Source organism: Ranitomeya variabilis, chromosome 1 (assembly GCF_051348905.1).
Source record: "Ranitomeya variabilis isolate aRanVar5 chromosome 1, aRanVar5.hap1, whole genome shotgun sequence".
NCBI classification, from domain to species: Eukaryota; Metazoa; Chordata; class Amphibia; order Anura; family Dendrobatidae; genus Ranitomeya; species Ranitomeya variabilis.
This window is the reverse complement of record NC_135232.1, coordinates 90,118,012-90,142,117: the sequence shown is the minus strand read 5'-3', so window position 1 is coordinate 90,142,117 and position 24,106 is coordinate 90,118,012. Positions and strand designations below refer to the sequence as shown.

The 24,106-nt window shown below is 42.9% G+C and overlaps 1 protein-coding gene across 4 annotated transcripts in view; it reads right to left on the bottom strand.

Moving 5' to 3' along the window:
• IPO11 (importin 11) overlaps window positions 1–24,106 on the bottom strand; it is a 518,704-nt gene that overhangs the window by 448,743 nt on the left and 45,855 nt on the right. For all 4 annotated transcript variants that reach the window (XM_077286029.1, XM_077286021.1, XM_077286008.1 and 1 more), the window contains exons 4-5: window positions 2,622–2,694; window positions 2,316–2,519 (exon numbers count right to left, since the gene is read on the bottom strand). In XM_077286029.1, the coding sequence (XP_077142144.1) occupies window positions 2,316–2,519; window positions 2,622–2,694 (277 nt within the window). The remainder of the gene's footprint in view (window positions 1–2,315; window positions 2,520–2,621; window positions 2,695–24,106) is intronic.

Here is a 24,106-nt window from a genome sequence, read left to right as displayed (position 1 = left end):
ACTACATGGACAGAAGGGCTGAAAACATTGGCCCACGGGTCGCACCATGTGGCCGCCCTCCCCGGCCCAGTGTCTCAATATCACCTCCATCTGCATCCTCAGAAAGCGATGAATATAATGGTGCAGGATGGAGACACCGCTCCTTTTTCTAACATTCAGCATATGCGATAGGGACAGCAGATGCAACAACATCACTACTGGTGTGCGGGGACTCTGCACACATCAAAGACCATAACAAAGTGCCGAAACAATGATATATAATCATACTGCACACAGGGATAAAGGGGAGCTGTGAGAACAAACATATTGCATATAGGGGGGCTGAGAGGATCATCATATATTGTGTGAGGGGCTGTGAGGACCATCATACCTTGTGTGTGTGCTATGAGGTCCATCATATTGTGCTTGGGGAGCTGTGAGGACCATTATACAGTGTGTGGCAGGCTATGCAGACCATCATACTGTGCATAGGGAGGGCTTGGGGGACCATCATACTTTTTGTGGGCGTCATCATTCTATATGGGAGGCTGTGTATCAGGGGGAGGCTGTGTATGTGGGGCTGTGGGAATCATACTGTGTGGGAGGCTGTGAAGGCCATCATACCATGTGTGTGGGGGCTGTGAAAACCATCATACCATGTGTGTGGCACTGTTAGGAACATCATTATGTGTGTGGGGGACTGTGAGATCCATCACACTGTGTGGGGAGCTGTGGGGCCATCATACTGTGTTAGAGGGCTGTGGAGACATCATACTGTGCTAGGGGGCTGTGGAGACATCATACTGTGTTAGGGGGCTGTGGAGACATCATAGTGTGTTGGGGGCTGTGGAGACATCATACTATGTTAGGGGGCTGTGGAGACATCATACTGTGTTAGAGGGCTGTGGAGACATCATTCTGTGTTATGGGGCTGTGGAGACATCATTCTGTGTTATGGGGCTGTGGAGACATCATACTGTGTTGGGGGGCTGTGGAGACATCATACTGTGTTAGAGGGCTGTGGAGACATCATTCTGTGTTATAGGGCTGTGGAGACATCATACTGTGTTGGGGGGCTGTGGAGACATCATACTGTGTTGCGGGGCTGTGGAGACATCATACTGTGTTAGAGGGCTGTGGAGACATCATTCTGTGTTATGGGGCTGTGGAGACATCATTCTGTGTTATGGGGCTGTGGAGACATCATTCTGTGTTATGTGGCTGTGGAGACATCATACTGTGTTGGGGGCTGTGGGGCCATCATACTGTGTTAGGGGGCTGTGGAGACATCATACTGTGTTAGAGGGCTGTGGAGACATCATTCTGTGTTATGGGGCTGTGGAGACATAATACTGTGTTGGGGGGCTGTTGAGACATCATACTGTGTTGGGGGACTGTGGAGACATCATACTGTGTTGGGAGGCTGTGGAAACATCATACTGTGTTAGGGGGCTGTGTAGCCATCATATTTATTGTGTGTGTGGGCTGTGGGGACATCATACTGTGTGGAGGAGTTGTTGATCAAGGTACAAGAGCTTTATAACAAAAGCATATGATTTATGAACTTTATAAAAAGCAGTAAATTATACGGTTTTGTTATATATGTTATGTTTTGCTGCCATTGGTAAGAACACACATTACAATAAGACCAATCATAACATGTATTAGCAGTAGAATCAAATCAGCTCAGTATTAACTGATGAAAGTAATTTTAATACTGAGCAGAATTAATTTCACCCTATTGGTTTTGCCCTTCAGAACAGTCATGGTCTCTCATGTGGCCTCTTGGGAAAAATAATTGTCCACCCCTGGATTAGATTGATGATGGCTAAACTTGCAAATATTGGTGGGCTTGGCCAAAATCGTCAAGTGTATGGGGAGCTCGCAACTATTCTTAGACAAGTGATGTCGATGGAGATAGGGCTCCAGGCAAGTGTGATTTCAGACTGCTAATCCTTTTGTGCTCGGTGAGATAAGCCGCCTGAGATGTCTGGCAGCAGGCCCTCAATACCTGGGGGTTCATCTAACTTTTAGTCTAATGTGTATAGGAGCCTTTATACTACAGCACAGAATATTATACCTTTTTCTGAAGAGTCTCTTTTTGGATTGAAGACAGGAAACATTTTTTATTTAATGTCTTCCTATACCCTAACCATTAATTAATGACCCCCTAGTTTGTTTCGGTCTTATCTCTGTCCCTCTGCAGTGAAAGGCTTTGAGTGAGGACAGATGAGAGGTCGAATATAGATTTTAACACTCATGATACCCGAGGAGCGACACTGATCGAACACTTTAACTCAACAAGTAAGACCATTACGTGTCGGAGTCGCACTTACATCTTGGAATAGCTTCCTGTCTGCAGCGAGTCTCTTAGAAGACAAGGTCTTGGTCACGTGATAAAAGGTGAGGAGCGTGCGGTGCTGTCTCAGATCATCCTGAACCTTTACTGATTCAATCAGGGTGGGGATCAGCTCCGGCCATTGCTTCGGACAGTCCAGTCGTGCGACCTTAGCAATCAGGACAGCAATCTGGGTGGCAATCTAGAAGACAGACAGACAAACAAGGCAAAACATGGAAAATCCTATTCCATCGGGATCCTGATGCAACGTGCGAGCTACTCATCAGTATCACAGAGCACTAACCTGATTTACTGGCTCATTGAAGTTGGTAATGAGTCCTGCGCGCAATGTCGATTTCTCGGCTTCTGAAAGGGCACTGTTAAAGAACAAAAGAAAAACAGAATATCCAAACTTGAGTTGCAGAACGTGAGAGTGCTGCTGTTGGAGAGAGTTATGCCAATAATGCCATAACATCAACATATATAGTGCTGTGCTTAAGTCACAGAACACCCCTCACTGAACTACATTTCCAGTCAAAATGGTCATTACACTGTTATTCTAAATTCATTCTTCAGGAGTGTGCCATTCCCCTGCATCCCGGACTCCGTGCTAGTCAGAGGGCGCTGGGTTCATGATGATTGGCAGTTCAGCCCGGTGGCATGGCTGAGGCGCTGGACAAAACGGTGCATCCTCCCATGTTATTAGCATACGCAGTTTTGCCTTGGCAGCATCGGAGGAGCGAAGCGACTCTGAGCTTGGATTCAGCGATATGCCTATCTTAAGAGCAAAACTTTCTAGCTGTATAACAAAGAGGTTGTAAAAACAGCGCTCCTTGCCTGGTATAGACTGGTTACCACTGATGGACTGAAGAGGTGGCCAGTAACTAGGCAACGAATAGTAAACAATAAGGGTACGTTCACACAGGACTTTTTTGCTGCTTTTTTTTGCTGCTTTTTTTTATGCTAATTTAGGTGCGTTTTTTTGGTGCGTTTTTGGTGCGTTTTTTGGGTACGTTCACACAGGACTTTTTTGCTGCAGATTTTTGCTGCAGATTTTTGCTGCTTTTTTTATGCCACTTTTCAGCTGCTAGGACACCTCACAATGGCTCTTCACACCTCACAATGGCTCACAATGGCTCTTCACACCTCACTACCAGGAACTCCCTCACAATAGATCACAATCAGGACACCTCACAATGGCTCTTCACACCTCACAATGGCTCACAATGGCTCTTCACACCTCACTACCAGGAACTCCCTCACAATAGATCACAATCAGGACACCTCACAATGGCTCTTCACACCTCACAATGGCTCACAATGGCTCTTCACACCTCACTAACCACACCCCTAAGCTCTTGGCTGTGAGATCCCTTCCTGCTGGCCATGATTTTCTGCACAAAAAACGCAGCAAATAATGCTACATGCGTTTTTTCAGCGTTTTTGCAGCGTTTTTTTCATCACCCATTCAAGTCAATGGGTGAAAAAACGCTGCAAAAACGCAGCAAAAACGCTGAAAGAAGTGACATGCCCTATGTCCAAAAAAAGCAGCAAAGCAGAAAAAACTGATCAAACAAAAAACCAACGTGTGTGCATGAGATTTCTGAAATCTCATAGGCTTTACTGGTACTGTAAAAAGCAGCTGAAAATTAGCATAAAAAAAGCAGCAAAAAAAAGCAGCAAAAAAGTCCTGTGTGAACGTACCCTAAAATTAGAAATCCCTTGGAGAAGGAATTGTGAACTTTTTTTTTTTTTTATTACACACGCTTTGCAATTTTACCCATTTATCAAGTTGAGATAGCCCATTTAATGGATTCTGTACTAAAAATGAGTAGAGGTTGCCCAGGTCCCAGTCTCGAGGTTGTCCAACTTCCCACCTTTAGTGTAAGATGAGGTTCCACTCACTGTCTCATTTCAGCAACTAAATCTGCCCCTTCTATGGCCAACTAACTTAGCTACAGAAATGAGCGGTCAGCCGACCTCCTACACACACATCACTGATGACATGCTTTGCAGTGTGTAGCATGACTGAGGTGGAATTGCCAACACCTGCAACTAGTGCTAGAATATCGCTCAATCAGGCTATGCTGAGAAAGAGATTTGATTTTAACTAGACCTAAGGGTTTTTTAATGATCCTCATAAAAAGTCAGTTTTGCAGCAGTACAACGGATTTTACCATAATAGAAATAAATTTGTAGTGAAGCTGGAAAAATAAAGAAATAAAATAACACAGTAAAGTGAATAATGAATGAAATAAAAGACAATCTACGACTAAGAAAATGGCAAAGAATGGGGGTACATAATAACCATAACCTCAAAGGTGTCACCCATGCAATGGCAGGCAAACCATTGTTTTTTTTTCATGCTTTTACATGGACTCAGTGAGCACAGAATGACTACTCCATCCTAGCACATGCGCTCCGTGTACCCTTGGTGTGCCCAAACATTTAAGTGCACTCTCCCACCTACTTGTTTTTCATCACTCTCTGCCTTTCTCTGGCTCTATGACGCTAGAGCTGCCAATCAAAGAAGAGGAGGCGGTGGAGATAGAGGGAAAACAAGTAGATCACACACTGCACAAGAGTCAACAGTGTGATGCAGCAGCAAAAAAGGCAAACACAGTTCTAGGATGTATTAAATGAAGCAGTGTGTCTAGATCAGTAAAGTAATTATCCACATCTACTCCTCCTTGGACAGACCTCATCTGGAATAATGTTCCCAGTTCTGGGCACCACTCTTTAAAGAAGATACAGAACCTACATAAAAACTTAGAATAAACTTCTTGGAAAATCCCTTGTGAAGCTAAGTCACTTCTCATGGACAAGCCATGAGTCACTGTAGTCAGTCAAGAGCCAGGAGGGAACATCATAAACAGAGGGAAGAGACAAAGGCATAGTCAGGTCACAGTCCAGTGTCAGAATGCCAAGGTCAGAGCGTGTCAAGGCAAAAAGGGGTAATGCAAAGAGGTAGTCAATAGACAAATCCAAGGTCCAGCAACAGAAGATCAGAATGTTTGAATTCAGAGCTCAAAGCACAGGGAAAACACCACACTGAGCTGAAAGCTACGACTGGCAGCTATCTGAGACTGACATTTTAGTAAAATAGCTAGGTAATCACTAAGACAAGAAAAACACCTAAAGTAAGCTCAACCACTTTCCAGTCTCAGATTGGACAGCTGAGCTGTCAATCAAAATAACTACAGCTCAGCCCTCCCCTGCACAAGACTGGACAACTGAGCAATCACTCACTGCGTCCAAGACACGCTTAGCGGAGGAATCATGACACTCCTTTAAGGCAAAAGTACAAAAAGGAAAACTCATTAAAAAGTAAAATTTAATTAAACAACAATGGTCTCAGGAAGGGACACTTGCTTAATCAATAAATTAAATTATGCTGCAGATGTGTATGGTAGTTTGGATAGAAGACCCAGAAAAGCACCATAAGAGCTGGCACCAGAGAGTAGAATGGATGAGGAATGGTACCACACCATAATACTACAATACATACCGATGCAAAAAGGTCTGGAATCAAAAAGCTGAAGAAAAATTTTACGACAATCCGGAACAGAAAAATTCTTTTCTGACTGATTAAATATTTTAGCACAAAAAATGATCAATTTGACTGTTACAATAAAATGGGTATTATTCACTCAGGTCCAATTGAGCGCTAACAGCAACACTTGAAATTTATAGCTTTAATTATAAAATTGATCTGCCAGTGAATTTCAATGTTAAAGGTTGAAAAGGAAAACTTTATTTAATACGAAAGGGTCAAGTATTCTGAGAAAAAAGTCTCAGAAAACAGGATAAGGATTGCTTCTTATTGCAGAAAGCAGGCAGTCATAGTTAGCGACACAGGGGCAGGCAAAGCATCAGGTGCCAAAAGATGCCGAAGATCGGCAAAACGCGCGTTGGGGAGGCCGGCTGAGGTCCAGGTTCTCACTTCTCATGTACGTTTTAGCACAGCACATGCAGTATATGAGGATATCCTTGCTGATTTGCACTATTGACACTGGTTGGACTTTATTCTTTGTACCTGAACTCTCCTGCATTTGCAGATTACGCTCTGCTGGGCACAATTTGAGTTCAGGTGAACTGTCTTTCTATATACTATGGCTCGTGTGCTATCTTTTCTTACATGGTTTTTCTATTTATGGATGATTAATTGGTCATGATTAGCTATACAGCACCATTGCACTTTATATCCATTGGTATTTATATATGACAGTCTATAAAACAATGGAAATTTATGATTACTTGAAATCTTTTTACTTATTGATACGATTTATTTATTGATACTGTTGTTCTCATACCTGGTTCTATTTCCCCTTTAGTCCTGCTTGGTTTGTGGTACTCCATACTACTTTTATTGATTTTGGTTGTTATAATTAATATAATATTTGATTTTGCGAAAAAAAACCTCTTGCCCTCTTTTGACACTAATAGGGGTGGTTGTGTGGTATGTAAATATAGTCTAGTTAGTCAAAAGAGTGGGACCCTCGATTCTTTTCTGTGGGTGTGTTCATCAAGCCCACGCCCTCTTGACTAACAAGACTAGATATATATACAGAGAAGGGAGGGCCATAGCTCAGGAACGGAGAGACGCAGAAACATAATGAAAGCAACGCTGAATTCAGGAGAAAAGCTGCATTTATACCAGGTAAAAAAAAATTACATATTCAAGTGACAGGTCATCTATGAAAGATAGAAAAATGCCTAGCTGATGCCATTACATGGAAGCACCACAAGGCATGATTAACATGCTTTTTTTTAAAAAGCCACTAATGGGTCTGTGGTGCCCCTGGGGTTTAGTCGCCACAGTGATACTGCATCTCATCCAGAGGTGTGGTATTCCGCTCTCAGGTAAGCAGGGGGCACTGCACAGAACCCTAACACCAGCATCCAACACTAGACACTTCAGTCAGGGCATCTGGGTGCACCCTTAGGGAGGATGGGCTCATCCCAGTCTGGAGAGGGTTAATAGGTAGAGGGTGTGGGTGGGGAAAGCAGAGCTGTCATGGAAACAGTAGGGGAGTCAGGAAAGATCTAGAAAGTTAGTCAGTAAGTGAGAGGAAGTGAAAAGAAGCAGAGGTGCTGAGGAGCTCCCTGTCAGAGGGAGCTAGAGAGAGAAAAAGCTGAAGGAAAGTGAAACTACAGAAGGAAAAGAGGGAAGGGGTCCTAGAGGCACGGGTAGTGAGAAGTCCACCCGTGGGGCTCATATTCACGCTGACCATAGTCAGGTGGAGGGACCGGTCACAGTCAGGGGACCGACCCCATTCTAGTGGAGAAACTAAGGACTCGGCTAGATAACCAGAGGATGTGGCTTTTGCAAGAAGCACAGCCACATCTGCACACATTCGCTGAAAAGGCAGCCAGATAGGATCCAGGGGGACTAGAGCTCACCACCCGACAAGATCCGTGGCTGCTGGCTTGGGACACTGTGTGTGGCAGGCACAGGGCAGGAGAGGTGAAGCCAGCGCAGGGAGACGGCCAGACAAGGACATAAGAAAGGGGGTTCTGGAAAGTGCAGCCAATTTGCTTGAGAGCTGACTGGACCACTAAACCGGAGGACACAGCACCCCGGCTGAGGCAACTAAGAACTGTGAGTAAAGCATTGAAAACTGCAACCTGCAGTGTCCTCACACCTATTTACTGTGCCATCCCCCCTGCACCACATCCATTATCAACATCTTCGTCTTTTACAACCTAAGTGCCCTGGGACTAAAGCTCTGTCTGTGGAGAGCTGGGGCAACTCTGCTGCATCACCATCAGCCCCAGCGGTCTCTTTAAGCAGCGTCAGCTAGCATCACCTTTATTGCCAAATACCACAGGTGGCATCACGATCAATAACTTTAATCCCATAAACTTTAATTCCCCATTTCATTGACTATTATATTGGATGACCAGGGCCACGGCACCGGTCACTGCTGCCGCGACACGTCCCCTTTAAGAACTGGCCCGCTACCGAGTAACCCCACGGCCCAGGCGGGCACTCCACATCTCAAGAAGAAACATTGAAAATGCAAATAGGAAAAGCAGTTTCAATTTTTTTGGATAATACTAAACTAACAAATTTTCCAATATGTTAACCTTACCAATTCTTCTCTGGGCGATTCACCGCAAGAGCGATCCCATGTCCAGTCTATATGTGATAGACACAGCTATATACACCCCAAATATCTTCCGCCCTGTGTATTTAATTTATTTATTTAAGTATTTCAACTCAATTAATGAGTGAAAACCTAGTAGATACATAGGACTGTCCCGATATGGGTACACCTCCACGTGGTGGGATGACTTTTTGCTTTTCAAACAAATTTTTGGGGTGTTTACTAAGTACTCTATGTTATTGATATGCACTATTACGTTTTACTTACAGCAGGGTATTTGCTCATTTTGTTTCCATCGTAGCTTCTATCTGTTTAATGGCCAGTGTGAACGTGCTCCTATACGTTGCATGTGTACCAATTTATACTTCGGCTCATTTTTTATTTATTGACTTAAAAAAAAAATCATTACATGAAGATAAATTTCTATATTGACAGAACACATGGGACAGGAGACGAGCACAACAAATCTACTGTTTGTACTGCAAATGTGAGACAAGGTAGGCATATCAAGAAGCCAGAACTGAGGTGACATCAGAAGGTAAGAAGGGGGGATGCTAAAAATCCAGAGAGGGGGGAGCGTCTCGCTTCTGTTCAGAAGCATCTTGTTTGCTCTCCTTTACTTTGTGAAGGATCAGAAGAACGCGGATTGACAACTACATCAGATGGCTTTTAGAGCTTCTGTCCACACATATCAAACATCTCGGCTTTTGCAAACGTTCCTTTCTTCCCTTCTTATCTTAACGTCTAATGACTTGCCAACTTTCTTCAATAGCCGTCTTGAAGTTCAATGTGGGTCACTGTCAATCGGTGAGACGCTACGGGCGTAATAAATAATGCGACCACTGTGTGCCTAACAAGGGAGACGGCACTGAACACAGCGCCGGGAAAATTAAGAAGAACCTTTTGAGTTATTTTTGTTTAAATGAACCCTCCTGGATAGTTTTCGGCACTTTCTTCCTCACATAAAAGAGGATCATAACCTCCATTATCTTGCATATAAAATCAATAAGATTGGGGCCACAAATTACTTTGCAGTTCCATGTCCTTGTTATATAATACTGCAGCTGCTGTAAAATGAAGATACAGGCGATAAGGACACTGAAGCGGCTCACAAATTGGTTCTAAAACGATGTTAAGACCCAGCGGGGACTATTACAAAATTATAAGGAGAATTTATATTTCATTACTTTTAGAAGCGGACCTATTGCTACATTAAATATACCACCATTTACAGGAAGACTGTCAGCACAAAATGACTGTTCAAACCAAGCACGGGTGCTCACCTGGTGCACACTTGTTGTGTCCGAGCAGTTCTTCTCCCTTTATTTGTTCTCCATTAAGCTTGGACTCCTGTACAACCAGAGTTGTCAATCAAGTAAGAGCAGGGTTGAGATAGATGGGTGGGAAGGTGATGGCCACGGCAAGGGTGGACCATGTTAATGTGCTTGGTTTGAACAGTCATTCTGTGCTGACGGATTCCCTTTAAAAGAGATGGCCCCTACTTTGCTTAATTGATTGTCTATCCTTAGGACATGCCATGAATATCTGACCGTGGGGAGTGCAATACCCAACAACCTCGGCAACGGTCGTAAGTTCTCGGATCCTGTCGGAACACAGCAGCTCCATCATTTATATACAGGTAAAGCAGATCCACTCTCTATCCAAATTAATGAGGGATGGATCCATAGTACCCGGCCGTGACCAGTAACGTTTTGATAGAGCTAATGTATTCCAGTAGCATCTGAGAACTTCCATTGGCCAGCAGTAAGAGCTTATCGGGGGGGGGGGGGGGGGGTGCTGGTGTCGCACCCCTACCAATCAGATACTGATGGCCTATTATAAGGATAGTCTATCAATAAAAATAAAGCAGTGGCCAAACTCTTTAGTACGAGAATACTGCACTCACAACTGGAAGAGTTGCAGATTCTTACAACTTCAGCAGGGTTTAATCCACTAGTTTACCCCATCACTCGCTGTGCTGGAGGACTGTCAATCGACACAAACTTTTCATTAAAGAAGCACAGGTAGCTTATCCGGCATCAATGCTTGGAAAGAGGATCTATCAAAGGGTGAACAACTCTACTGGATCCTGTTCTCCCGGGTGATGTACACAGACTATGCATATACACTGTGTTCCAAATTATTATGCACAAAGAGTTTAGGAGTGATAAGGTTAGAAATTTTTTGTTTGTCATTTAAACTCATTGATGGCGATGTGTGTCAGGGCTCTTTATATCACTGAAAGCAATTGCAGATACCTGTGCAAATTAGTTTGGCAGGTGTGTCCAAATAAAGGCAAGACTACTTAAGAAGGCTGTTCCACATTATTAAGCAGCCTACATTTTTTGCCAAAATGGGAAAGAAAAAGGATGTGTTGGCTGCTGAGAAGCAACAAATTGTGGAGTATTTAGGTCAAGGCATGACTACAATCAACATTGCCAAGACACTTCATCGTGATCATCGCAAAATTAAGAGGTATGTAGCTGATTGCCAGCACACACGTGTGCGTGCTGATAAGGAAAAATTGAGGATTCTTTCCAACAGGCAATTGCGTAAGGTTAAAAGAGCAGCTGCAAAAAACTGCAAAAATGCCTTGTCATAGCAGCAGACAAGTTTTTGAAGCTGCTGGTGCCTCCAACGTCCCCAGAACAACAAGATGCAGGGTCCTTCAGAGGTTTGCAGCTGTGCGTAAGCCATCCTGTCGACCACCTCTATCCATTGCACACAAGCAGAAACGGCTCCAGTGGGCCAAACGATACATGAAGACTGACTTCCAAACTGTTTTGTTCACCGATGAGTGCCGTGCAACGCTCGATGGTCCAGATGGATGGAGTGGAGGATGGCTGGTTGATGGACACCCCATGAAAACACGGCTAAGGCGCCAACAAGGAGGAGGTGGAGTAATGTTTTGGGCTGGAATCATGGGGAGAGAGATTGGTGGCCCCTTTATGATCCCTGAAGGGGTAAAGATGAACTCCATAATCTATGTGGAGTTTCTAAAACAACACTTCCTGCCATGGTTCAAGAGGAAGAACCGTGCTTTCCGCAGCAAGATCATTTTCATGCATGATAATGCACCGTCTCATGCTGCAAAAAACACATCTGCATCTCTGGCTGCTATGGGCATAAAAGAGGACAAACTTATGGTGTGGCCACCATCTTCCCCTCACCTCAACCCCATTGAGAACCTCTGGAGCATCATCAAAAGGAGTGTCTATGATGGCGGGAGGCAGTTCACATCTAAGCAACAGCTCTGGGAGGGTATTCTGTCCACATGCAAAACAACTGAAGCAGAAACCATCCAAAAACTGATAAATTCAATGGACGAGAGAGTTCAGAAGCTTCTTTCGAACAAGGGGTCCTATGTGCAAATGTAACATCACCTAGAATAAAGTTTTCACTTGAAAACTGTTTGATTTCATTTTGTAATAAGCTGATAATGCTTATAACTTCACAATTGACCATTTTTTTGTTCAAAATAAAATAAAAAGGTTGAAAAATCTGCTGTGCATAATAATTTGGAACATGCATTTTGAATGTTTATTTTTTTTTAAAAAGATACTGTTTTCATAGGCAGTTTGTTCCAAAACATTGCAATTATACTAGAATAGTAGATGACTGGAAAATAACAATGACTGCAATTCAGATAGGTAATTTAGAGAAAATATGAAGAAATATTATTTGCATAATAATTTGGAACACAGTGTATATGGGGCACGGCGGCAGTACCAGGACGAGTGGTGGAGCCTGCATACACAGTAAGGGATTGGACATCTTGGGGGACGGCCATCATTCTGCTCGTCAGCAGGGGTTCGGACACCCACAGATTTCACATCAGTGGCTTATCCGAAGGACAGGTCAATAATGTATATTCCCAGAAAAACCCTTTAATTAAATTTTAAATACCGGTAATTAAAAATCCCAATAATCAATTTCATGCCAAGTCCCGAAATTCTGTAAACTCCTTAATGACCAGGCCAGAAAGACTTGATGACCAGTCTTCTTTCCCCCTCCACATTTCAGCAGCCCTAGTGGTTTTATACTTTTTATGGATATGGCTGCTATAAGGCTTTGTTTTATGTGGGAGAAAGTGCATTATTTTTCGTGACCCTTTGGGGGTTCACAATTTAAAAAAAAATATTTGAATTGTAACTATATATACAGTACAGACCAAAAGTTTGGACACACCTTCTCATTCAAAGATTTTTCTGTATTTTCATGACTATGAAAATTGTACATTCACACTGAAGGCATCAAAACTATGAATTAACACATGTGGAATTATATACTTAACAAAAAAGTGTGAAACAACTGAAATTATGTCTTATATTCTAGGTTCTTCAAAGTAGCCACCATTTGCTTTGATGACTGCTTTGCACACTCTTGGCATTCTCTTGATGAGCTTCAAGAGGTAGTCACCGGTAATGGTTTTCACTTCACAGGTATGCCCTGTCAGGTTTAAGAAGTGGGATTTCTTGCCTTATAAATGGGGTTGGAACCATCAGTTGTGTTGAGCAGAAGTCTGGTGGATACACAGCTGACAGTCCTACTGAATAGACTGTTAGAATTTGTATTATGGCAAGAAAAAAGCAGCTAAGTAAAGAAAAACGAGTGCCATCATTACTTTAAGAAATGAAGGTCAGTCAGTCCGAAAAATTGGGAAAACTTTGAAAGTGTCCCCAAGTGCAGTGGCAAAAACCATCAAGCGCTACAAAGAAACAGGCTCACATGAGGACCACCCCAGGAAAGGAAGACCAAGAGTCACCTCTGCTTCTGAGGATAAGTTTATCCGAGTCACCAGCCTCAGAAATCGCAGGTTAACAGCAGCTCAGATTAGAGACCAGGTCAATGCCACACAGAGTTCTAGCAGCAGACACATCTCTACAACAACTGTTAAGAGGAGACTTTGTGCAGCTGACCTTCATGGCAAAATAGCTGCTAGAAAACCACTGCTAAGGACAGGCAACAAGCAGAAGAGATTTGTTTGGGCTAAAGAACACAAGGAATGGACATTAGACCAGTGGAAATCTGTGCTTTGGTCTGATGAGTCCAAATTTGAGATCTTTGGTTCCAGCCCCCTTGTCTTTGTGCGACGCAGAAAAGGTGAACGGATGGACTCTACATGCCTGGTTCCCACTGTGAAGCATGGAGGAGGAGGTGTGATGGTGTGGGGGTGCTTTGCTGGTGACACTGTTGGGGATTTATTCAAAATTGAAGGCATACTGAACCAGCATGGCTACAACAGCATCTTGCAGCGGCATGCTAATCCATCCGGTGTGCATTTAGTTGGACCATCATTTATTTTTCAACAGGACAATGACCCCAAACACACCTCCAGGCTGTGTAAGGGCTATTTGATCAAGAAGGAGAGTGATGGGGTGCTACGCCAGATGACATGGCCTCCAGTCACCAGACCTGAACCCAATCGAGATGGTTTGGGGTGAGCTGGACTGCAGAGTGAAGGCAAAAGGGCCAACAAGTGCTAAGCATCTCTGGGAACTCCTTCAAGACGTTGGAAGGCCATTTCCGGTGACTACCTCTTGAAGCTCATCAAGAGAATGCCAAGAGTGTGCAAAGCAGTCATCAAAGCAAAAGGTGGCTACTTTGAAGAACCTAGAATATAAGACATAATTTCAGTTGTTTCACACTTTTTTGTTAAGTATATAATTCAACATGTGTTAATTCATAGTTTTAATGCCTTCAGTGAGAATGTACAATTTTCATGGTCATGACAATACAGAAAAATCTTTGAATGAGAAGGTGTGTCCAAACTTTTGGTCTGTACTGTATATATATATATATATATATATATATATATATATATAATTTTACTGTTTACACTTTACAACAAATAACTTGCATCCACAGATGCCCCAGTTACAGGGGATAACAGCTTAAGTCACCGGCACAGCTTAGAGGTTGGCAAGCTAGGACCCCTAAATTCTTCTATGCCGAACAGACACCTGGTGGTGAAGTAATCACTGGGTCCAATAGAAGCGTTGTCATTGCCAGTACTTTCATTCAGGACATAGCGCCTGTTGAGCATTGTGCATCCTACAAAAAAAAGGAATCGAAAAGGTAATAAAGTGATTTTGTTTTCTCCTCCGAGTACAAGAGGAAAATTGCGGAAGCACATAAGTCTAGGACCATAATGTAATGATTACTTTAAAGGGAACCTGTCACCCCATTTTTTCCGTATGAGATAAAAATACTGTTAAATAGGGCCTGAGCTGTGCATTGCAATAGTGTATTTTGTGGACCCCGATTCCCCACCTATGCTGCCGAAATACGTTACCAAAGTAGTCGTTTTCGCCTGTCAATCAGGCTGGTCTGGTCAGATGGGCGTGGTGTCTTCCCCCAGATCTTGCTTAGTTCAGTGGGGGCGGCCATCTTTCCTTTCCTGTCTTCCCCCACCGATCACCAATGAAATAGCGCACATCGCGCTCTTTTCACTCCCCTGTGCAGTGGATTCGGGACCTTGGACATGCGCACACCACTACGCCACCAACGGAAAACTAAGCAAGATCTGGGGGAAGACACCACGCCCATCTGACCAGACCAGCCTGATTGACAGGCGAAAACGACTACTTTGGTAACGTATTTCGGCAGCATAGGTGGGGAATCGGGGTCCACAAAATACACTATTGCAATGCACAGCTCAGGCCCTATTTAACAGTATTTTTATCTCATACGGAAAAAACGGGGTGACAGGTTCCCTTTAAGTGCATGTGAACACAACTCCTTTTACACGTGGGCGTAAATGCCAAGTTTTCCAAAAGGAAGAGACTTCAGGACATATCGGCGTTTTTTGTCCTAAAGCATCTTTTTGGTAGTTGTGTCTTTTTGGCAATTTCCTGAGAGTATGTGTTATTTTTGACTGTCGGTGAGTTATTTGAGTGTTTTTCTATTGTTTTCAGGTGGTCTTTGGCACTGGCATTTTCCAATCACTTTTTTTTTCTCCAATCTAAAAGAAAGCAGTTTCGAAGTGAAAACACTCAAAAAAGACATTCAAGCATCTTTTGAACCTTTCCATTGATTTGTATTGTAAACTACGGCGCATCTTCAGACCACAAAACACCTGAAGGATTGGTCCGCGAGATTGGAGAGGTGCGAGAGTGTTAGCAGGTAGGTCACAGAGGAGGATGTTGCAGTAGTCGAGGCGGGAGATGATGAGGGCATGCACAAGCATTTTAGCAGATTGAGGGTTGAGGAAAGGATGGATTCTGGAAATATTTTTGAGCTGGAGGTGACAGCAGCTGGCGAGAACTTGAATGTGCGGTTTTAATGACAGGGCAGAGTGAAGGGCTACTCCGAGGCAGCGGATTTCTGGTACAGGAGAAAGTGTGAAGTCATTTATTGTGATAGATAGATCAGGTAGGGAAGTTATGTGAGATGGAGGAAAGATAATTAGTTCAGATTTGTCCTGATTGAGCTTGAGGAAGCGAGAGGAGAACAATGAGGGATATGGCTGATAGAGCAGAGAGGTGACATTTGGGCCAAAGAGGTAAATCCGAGTGTCATCAGCATATACAGTGAAGGAGATAAGTATTTGATCCCTTGCTGATTTTGTAAGATTGCCTACTGAAAAAGACGTGAACAGTCTATAATTTTAAGGGTAGGTTAATTTTAACATTTAGAGATAGAATATCAAAAATAATATCCAGAAAATCACATTGTATACATTATATAAATTTATTTGCATTTTGCAGTGAAAACTAAGTATTTGATCCCTTAATAACCATTAAGAGTCCTGGCTCCTACAGACCAGTTAGATGCTCCTAATCAACTTGTTACCTGCATTAAAGACAGCTGTCTTACATAGTCACCTTTGTAAAAGATTCCTGTCCACAGACTCAAATAATCAGTCAGAATCTAACCTTTACAACATGGGCAAGACCAAAGAGCTTTATAAGGATGTCAGGGACAAGACGATAGCTCCGCACCAAGCTGGAATGGGCTACAAAAACATAAGTAAGACGCTAGGTGAGAAAAAGACAACTGTTGGTGCAATAGTAAGAAAATGGAATACAAAATGAAGGTCAATCGACATCGATCTGGGGCACCATGCCTCGTGGGGTATCCTTGATCATGAGGAAGGTGAGAGATCATAATAAAACTACACAGGGGGAACTTGTTAATGATCTCAAGGCAGCTGGGACCACAGTCACCAAGAAAACCATTGGTAACACATTACGCCGTAAAGGTTTAAAAACCTGCAGTGCGCACAAGGTCCCCCTGCTCAAGAAGGCACATGTGCAGGCCCATCTTAAATTTGCCAATGAAAACTTGGATGATTCTGTGACTGATTGGGAGAAGGTGCTGTGGTCAGATAAGACAAAAATTTAGCTCTTTGGCATTAACTCAACTCACCGCGTGTGGAGGAAGAGAAATGCTGCCTATGACCCAAAGAACACCGTCCCCACTGTCAAGCATTGAGGTGGAAACATTATGTTTTGGGGATGTTTCTCTGCTAAGGGCACAGGACTACTTCACGCCATCAATGGGAGAATGGATGGAGCCATGTACTGTAAAATCCGGAGTGACAATCTCCAGGACATTAAAATTGGGTCATGGCTGGGTCTTCCAGCAAGACAATAAGCCAAAACATACAGCCAAGGCAACAAAGGAGTGGCTCAAAAAAAAGCACATTAAGGTCATGGAGTGGCCTAGCCAGACCTTAATCCCATAGAAAACTTATGGAGGGAGTTGAAGCTCCGAGTTGCCAAGCAACAGCCTCAAAATCTTAATGATTTAGAGATCATCTGCAAAGAGGAGTGAACCATAATTCCTCCTGACATGTGTGCAAACCTCATCATCAAGTACAAAAACGTCTGACTGCTGTGCTTGCCAACAAGGGTTTTCCCACCAAATATTAAGTCTTGTTTGCCAGAGGGATCAAATACTTTTTTCTCATTGCAAAATGCAAATCAATTTATACAACGTGATTTTCTGGATTTTATTTTTGACATTCTATCTCTCAATGTTAAAATTAACCTACCCTTAAAATTTTAGACTGTTCATGTCTTTGTCAGTGGGCAAACTTACAAAATCAGCAAGGGATCAAATATTTATTTCCTTGACTGTAGATAGTACTGGAAGCCATAGGACTTTATGAGTTGTCCCAGGCCAAGGGTATATATGGAGAAGACTAGGGGTCCTAGGAGAGAGCCTTGAGGGTCATCTACGAGAGAGGGCTAGATGAGGAGATAGTGTGGCAGTAGGAAACGCTAAATGTGCGGTTGGTAAGGTATGAGGAGATCCTGGATTGGGCAAGGTCTTTGACACCAAAGGAAGAGAGGATTTGTAGTAGGAGGCAGTGGTCAACTGTGTCGAAAGCAGAGGACAGGTCTGGAAGGAGGAGTATGTCTGTTAGCTTTGGCTGTAAGTCGCTAGTAATTTTGGTCAAGGCAGTTTAAATGGAATGGTGGGGGCCGAAGCCAGATTGTAGGCTATCGAAGAGTGAGTTAGATGCAAAGTGAGAGGAAATTTCAGCGTGGACGTGCTGCTCAAGGAGTTTGGAAGCAAATGGGAGAAACGAATATGAAAAATATGAGCAGCAAGTCGTTCTTAAATAGAAATGGATATGTTAAATCTTTTGAGCATTTTCTGGGAGATTTTTCAGGCAGAAACGTCGGACAAAAAAAGAAATTGTGTGAAAGTACCCCTATGGGGAGAGTGATGGATTCTAGTAAGAAGCGGTTAAATGCCTCACTACACAATCTCCACTGACTTACGGCACTGACCGCACTCGTGAAGGGCACTTCTGGGTGGAATTTTTGCATATTTTATTGTGCTTACTCGTTGCTAAATTGTGGCAATCAACAGGATGCTAAGACTATTCAAGACAAGCAAATAATTTAGTCAGTAAACAGGCGACTAGGGTGAAGTGACAGGACTTTTGTGCTTTTTGAACACAGCGACTGATTTGTAAAATAAATGATGTCTTTAGTGGCTTCTGTAAGACGCCGTCTCTTTAAAGCTCAGCTTGACACATCCTTAGTGCAGAAATTACTATGTGCAGATTTTAGGGAAGTTGGGATCATTTCTGACTGAGTCAGCGGGATACGCGGCTCATGATTAATGCCCTCTATCAGCGAGGATTATTGAAAGTCTTTGATGACAGGTCTGTACTGTAACACTGGCTTCAAATGGTAGAAGGTTCAACAGCTGAGATGTAAAATAATACCATTGTGTCACTTCACATCACAAGTGCTCACAAATTAGAAGAAAGACAAAAAAGGAAAAAGAAACAGTAGAAATTCGGTGAACTTCTAAAACTGCTAAAAAAAAGTTGTACTATAAGCTTGAAGATAAACGTTCACCTTTAATCAGAGGTCCAACCAATATTATGTCTGCAAATGGGATGGTGCTCTGTTAGGGGCCATCAAATGTGACTGTCTATAGTCTCCACTAGGGGGAGCTGACGGCCATCAAATGTGACTGTCTATAGTCTCCACTAGGGGGAGCTGACGGCCATCAAATGTGACTGTCTATAGTCTCCACTAGGGGGAGCTGACGGCCATCAAATGTGACTGTCTATAGTCTCCACTAGGGGGAGCTGACTGAAGACTGATTTACCGAACTTCCTTATAAACTTGTAAAAATACCTCCGAAATGTGGCTTCTTTTCCCACTGATGAGCCACTTCTCCTCCCGCTCCCCTGAACATTAGCTAAAAAATTCAGCTTAAACTCAACAGGCCACAGCTCCATATTAAAGTCTATAGAGCAAGAAGGAAGGACATACAAGGAAAAGAAGTAGGGGCTGAGACAAAAAGAAGAAGTGAAATACACACATAGGATGCTGTAGTTTTCTAGTAAGGGTGATATCTCACCCCAGAGCCGTATTCACATCTACCCTGCTCAGTATATGCTGCTGCTACTGCTTGCAAGGGTGTGCTATAGAGATATAGGGAAATAGGATCTCCTCATGGCTCTGTGCACTGAATATGGATGACAATATAGTAGATAGTCTACACCCACTAGCTCAGGGACAATTGATTAAACTGAGAGGTAAAAATGTAGGATACAAGTCATGTGATGGACAGAAATCACTTTATTCCTTAGATACACAGATAATTCTGAAGGTTACCTGAAACTGCAGGTATGCTTTCACTACTATAATGAGGTTTTGGTCATCGATATCAGAACAGTGGAGGTCCGACAAGTGGCATCCCCACGGATCAGATGTTATCAGACGGATGTGAGCGGCACATGGAGTGTAACACTGCGGCTTCTTCTCACTCTTTAGTTGCTGCTCCTGGCTACAGCAGGTCAGCCCCAACAGGCCATCCATGTACAATGTAGATGGCCACTCATTTGAAATTAGGCACCATCTGCCGCTGTTTGCTGGTGGTCTCAAAGGCCAAACATGCAAAAATCAAATGATCGACACAGTGGTAACTTCTGACATTAAAATAATTCTCTGTAGTGGAAGAACCCATTTAAGAAACCTAATCTTAAAGGAATCTGTCAGAAGTTTGCTACCTAATCTGAGACAAGCACAATGTAGGAAAAAGAGCTTCCTGCGACTGTCATTAAGTTAACCGGATGTGATACAATTAGGGTATGTTTCCACGGTCAGGAAACCTTCAGGATTTGCTGCGGATTGGACACTGCGTACAGCTGCAGCGTCCAATCCGCAGCGGCCAGATGTTAAAGCTTAGTGGAGGGGATTTTATGAAATCCGGACATGCGGAGCGTCTTTCCAGACTGTAGCATATCTATTTATCTTACAGAGACGCTCCGTCTCCACAAGATAAATAACACAGTCTATGTATAGGATGCGGTGATTCCTCATGTGTTCAAAGAACACATCCGGAATTACCGCGCGTACAACAGGGGGCGGCGCTTTGGGTGGAGCGGGGTATCTGATGCGTCCAAAGCGCAGGGATTCCTGACGGTGGAGACAGAGCCTAAGGCCATGTGCACACGTTCAGTATTTTTCGCGTTTTTTCGCTATAAAAACGTGATAAAAACGCGAAAAAAACGCTTACATATGCCTCCCATTATTTTCAGTGTATTCCGCATATCTTGTGCAAATGTTCCTTTTTTTTCCCGCGAAAACATGTTCATTAAAATGCGGAATTGCGGGGATTCCGCACAGCTAGGAATGCATTTATCTGCTTACTTTCCGCATTTGGCTATGCCCACCATGCGAAAAGTAAGCAGATTATATGCGGTTGGTACCCAGGGTGGAGGAGAGGAGACTCTCCTCCACGGACTGGGCACCGTATAATTGGTAAAAAAAAGAATTAAAATAAAAAATAGTCATATACTCACCTTCGATGGCCCCCGCAGTCTTCCCGCCTCTCAGGTGCACGCTGCCGCTTCCGTTCCTATAGCTGGTGTGTGTGAAGGACCTGTGATGACGTCGCAGTCACATGACCGCAATGACTTCGCGGTCACGTGACCGCGACGTCATCGAAGGTCCTGCACACACCATCTATAGGAACGGACGCCGCTGAGGAGATCGGCTGTCTGCAGAAAGTGAGTATAACCATTTTTTTTATTATTTTTAACATTCTATCTTTTACTATAGATGCTGCATAAGCAGCATCTATAGTAAAAAGTTGGTCACACTTGTCAAACACTATGTTTGACAAGTGTGACCAACCTGTCAATCAGTTTTCCAAGCGATGCTACAGATCGCTTGGAAAACTTTAGCATTCTGCAAGCTAATTACGCTTGCAAAATGCTAAAAAAAACGCGAAAAAAAAGGAAAAAAAACGCAAAAAGAAACATGCGGACTTCTTGCAGAAAATTTCCGGTTTTCTTCAGGAAATTTCTGCAAGAAATCCTGATGTGTGCACATACCCTAAGAGTTTTTAGCTGCAGCAGGAAGCAGAGCTCAGAAAGCTGCATTCACCAACTCCACAGCTTTTATGTACAGTTGTGCTCAAAAGTTTACATACCCCGGCAGAACTTTTGCTTTCTTGGCCTTTTTTGCAGAAAATATGAATGATAACTAGTGATGAGCGAGTATACTCGTTGCTCGGGTTTCCCAGAGAACGCTCGGGTGATCTCCGAGTATTTGTAAGTGCTCGGAGATTTAGTTTTTGTTGACACAGCTGCATGATTTACATCTGCTAACCAGGCTGAATACATGTGCGGGTTGCCTGGTTGCTAGGGAATCCTCACATATATTCAAGCCGTGTAGCAACTGTAAATCATTCTGCTGATGTGAGGAAAACTAAATCTCCGTGCAGAGATCACCCAAGCAACGAGTATACTCTGTCATCACTAATGATAACACCAAAACTATTTCTCCACTCATGGTTAGTGGTTGAGTGAAGCCATTTAATGCCAAACTACTGTTCTTTCTCTTTTTAAATCATAATGACAACCCAAAACATCCAAATGACCCTGATCAAAAGTTCACATACCCTGGTGATTTTGGCCTGATAACATGCACAGAAGTTGACACAAATGGGTTTGAATGACTACTAAGGGTAACAGCCTCACCTGAGACCTGTTTGCTTGTAATCAGTGTGTGTGCATAAAAGCTGAGTGAGTTTCTGGGATCCAGACAGACTCTTGCATCTTTCATCCAGCCACTGACATTTTTGGATTGTGAGTCATGGGGAAAGCAAAAGAATTGTCAATGGATCTACGGGAAAAGGTAGTTGAACTGTATAAAACAGGAAAGGGATACAAAAAGATATCCAAGGAATTGATGCCAGTCAGCAGCGTTCAAACTGGGATTAACAAATGGAAAATCAGGAGCTCTGTCAAAACAAAACCACAGTCAGGTAGACCAACAAAAATATCATTCACAACTGCCAGGAAAATTGTTCAGGATGCAAAGAAAAACACACAAATAACATCAGCTGAAATACAGGACTATCTGAAAACTATCGGAGTGGCTGTTTCAAGATGCTCAATAAGGAGGCACTTGAAGAAAAATGGGCTGCATGGTCGAGTTGCCAGAAGAAAGCCATTACTGCACAAATGAGACAAAGTGTCTCGCCTACAGTACGCAAAACAGCACAGAGACAAGCCTCAAAATTTCTGGAACAAGGTAATTTGGAATGATGAGACCAAAATTGAACTTTTTGGCCACAACCATAAACGTTACAATTGGAGAGAGGTCAACAAGGCCTATGATGAAAGGAACACCATTCCTACTGTAAAGTATGGAGGTGGATCACTGATGTTTTGGGGATGTGTGAGCTACAAAGGCACAGGAAACTTGGTCAAAGTTGAAGGATAGGTGTAGGAAGTCACTACACGAGGAGCAAAATCAATAAAAACTACAAGCAACTATACTACCAGGCAAAAACAAAGGAAGGGAAATCCACTGTAATTTCAATTATGGCAAGTAAAAAAACTGCTCAGTATTGTATTCCCCTTATTCCTTCAGGGAGCGTTGGATACAGCACATGAAAGCTATAACTTTCTTTGGGAAACTATATAATATGCTCTCTACATCTTACAGCTTTACCGCCACCTGAAGATATGCAATGCTGACGAATATATCCTAAACAAAAAAAAACAAAAAAAGAGCGTCTCGATCCACATTGCCACAGGGGTGCTGCTACTAACACACTACAAACTACACTGATAATTGCAAAAAGACAGTGGGTATGAAGCAAGAGAACGCCAAATATGATTTATAAGACATAACATCATCATATTATGGTTACAAAAGGATAATATACAAAAAAAGGAAACAATCACTCCATTCATGCTTTCCAAACCAACTGACGAAAGGAGGTCCGAAACGCGCGTTGGGGCGGATGCACGTGTGACAGCTTCCCTCTTAGTGGTGTTTCTATTAAGTTATGATGCCAAAGTGTCTAATGCAGTCCATGACTGTATGAATGGCTATGGTGCCATGACACAATGCTGGCTTGATTTATTGACAACTAGCCACTTGGCGATTATAGAAGGAATGGAAATACACCGTATGTTATGAATATTGGTTGCTAGTGTAGACAGTCACTGGGCCACTATCTATTCATATATAATCTCCATCTAAGCTCTCCTTCCATGTATCCCATGCACCTTTGTGCCGCACATATGCACTTTTTTCTTCTTCTTGCCTGCATTAATATATATTTTATAATAAAATAATTTAAGCTTTTTTATTACACTTTGGGCTCCGTGATCGTTCTTCTTTTCTTTGTCATGTCTCCAAACAAACCGAAGAATGAATCACAGCCGGCTGCACAATGACAAGCAGTGATCTGTTCTCTGAAACGTTCAGGCGTTTCACACTATATAGTTTTAACCCTTTAATATGACTTAAAACTGGCCTGCGAGAATAACATCCCCCTATGGGCGACAATCCTGCAGGTTTTAGTAATGTACATGCACAAAGTGCAATTAATCCTGACATAGCTGTCATAGTAATGATTCAAAGTAAATACAGAGCAAGATCAATAAAGGTAAAGTGGATTGTCAATGGAATTACCTGGAGGACTGCGCTGCCACCCACCCCAACGCGTGTTTCGGCGTAGTGCCTTCTTCAGGGAGATACTTTGCACTTTGTGCATGTACATTACTAAAACCTACTCACTATGTGGTGGATATGTACTGCTATTGTTATGTATATTTGCACAATGCACTTGCACTTGCACTTTTGGAGCCGATTGTGGAGCATATATTTCTTTACAATATTTGGACATTGTATACCTGTTGGGCACTGTGTTGTCACCTGTTTTGGTGAATCCTTGTCAT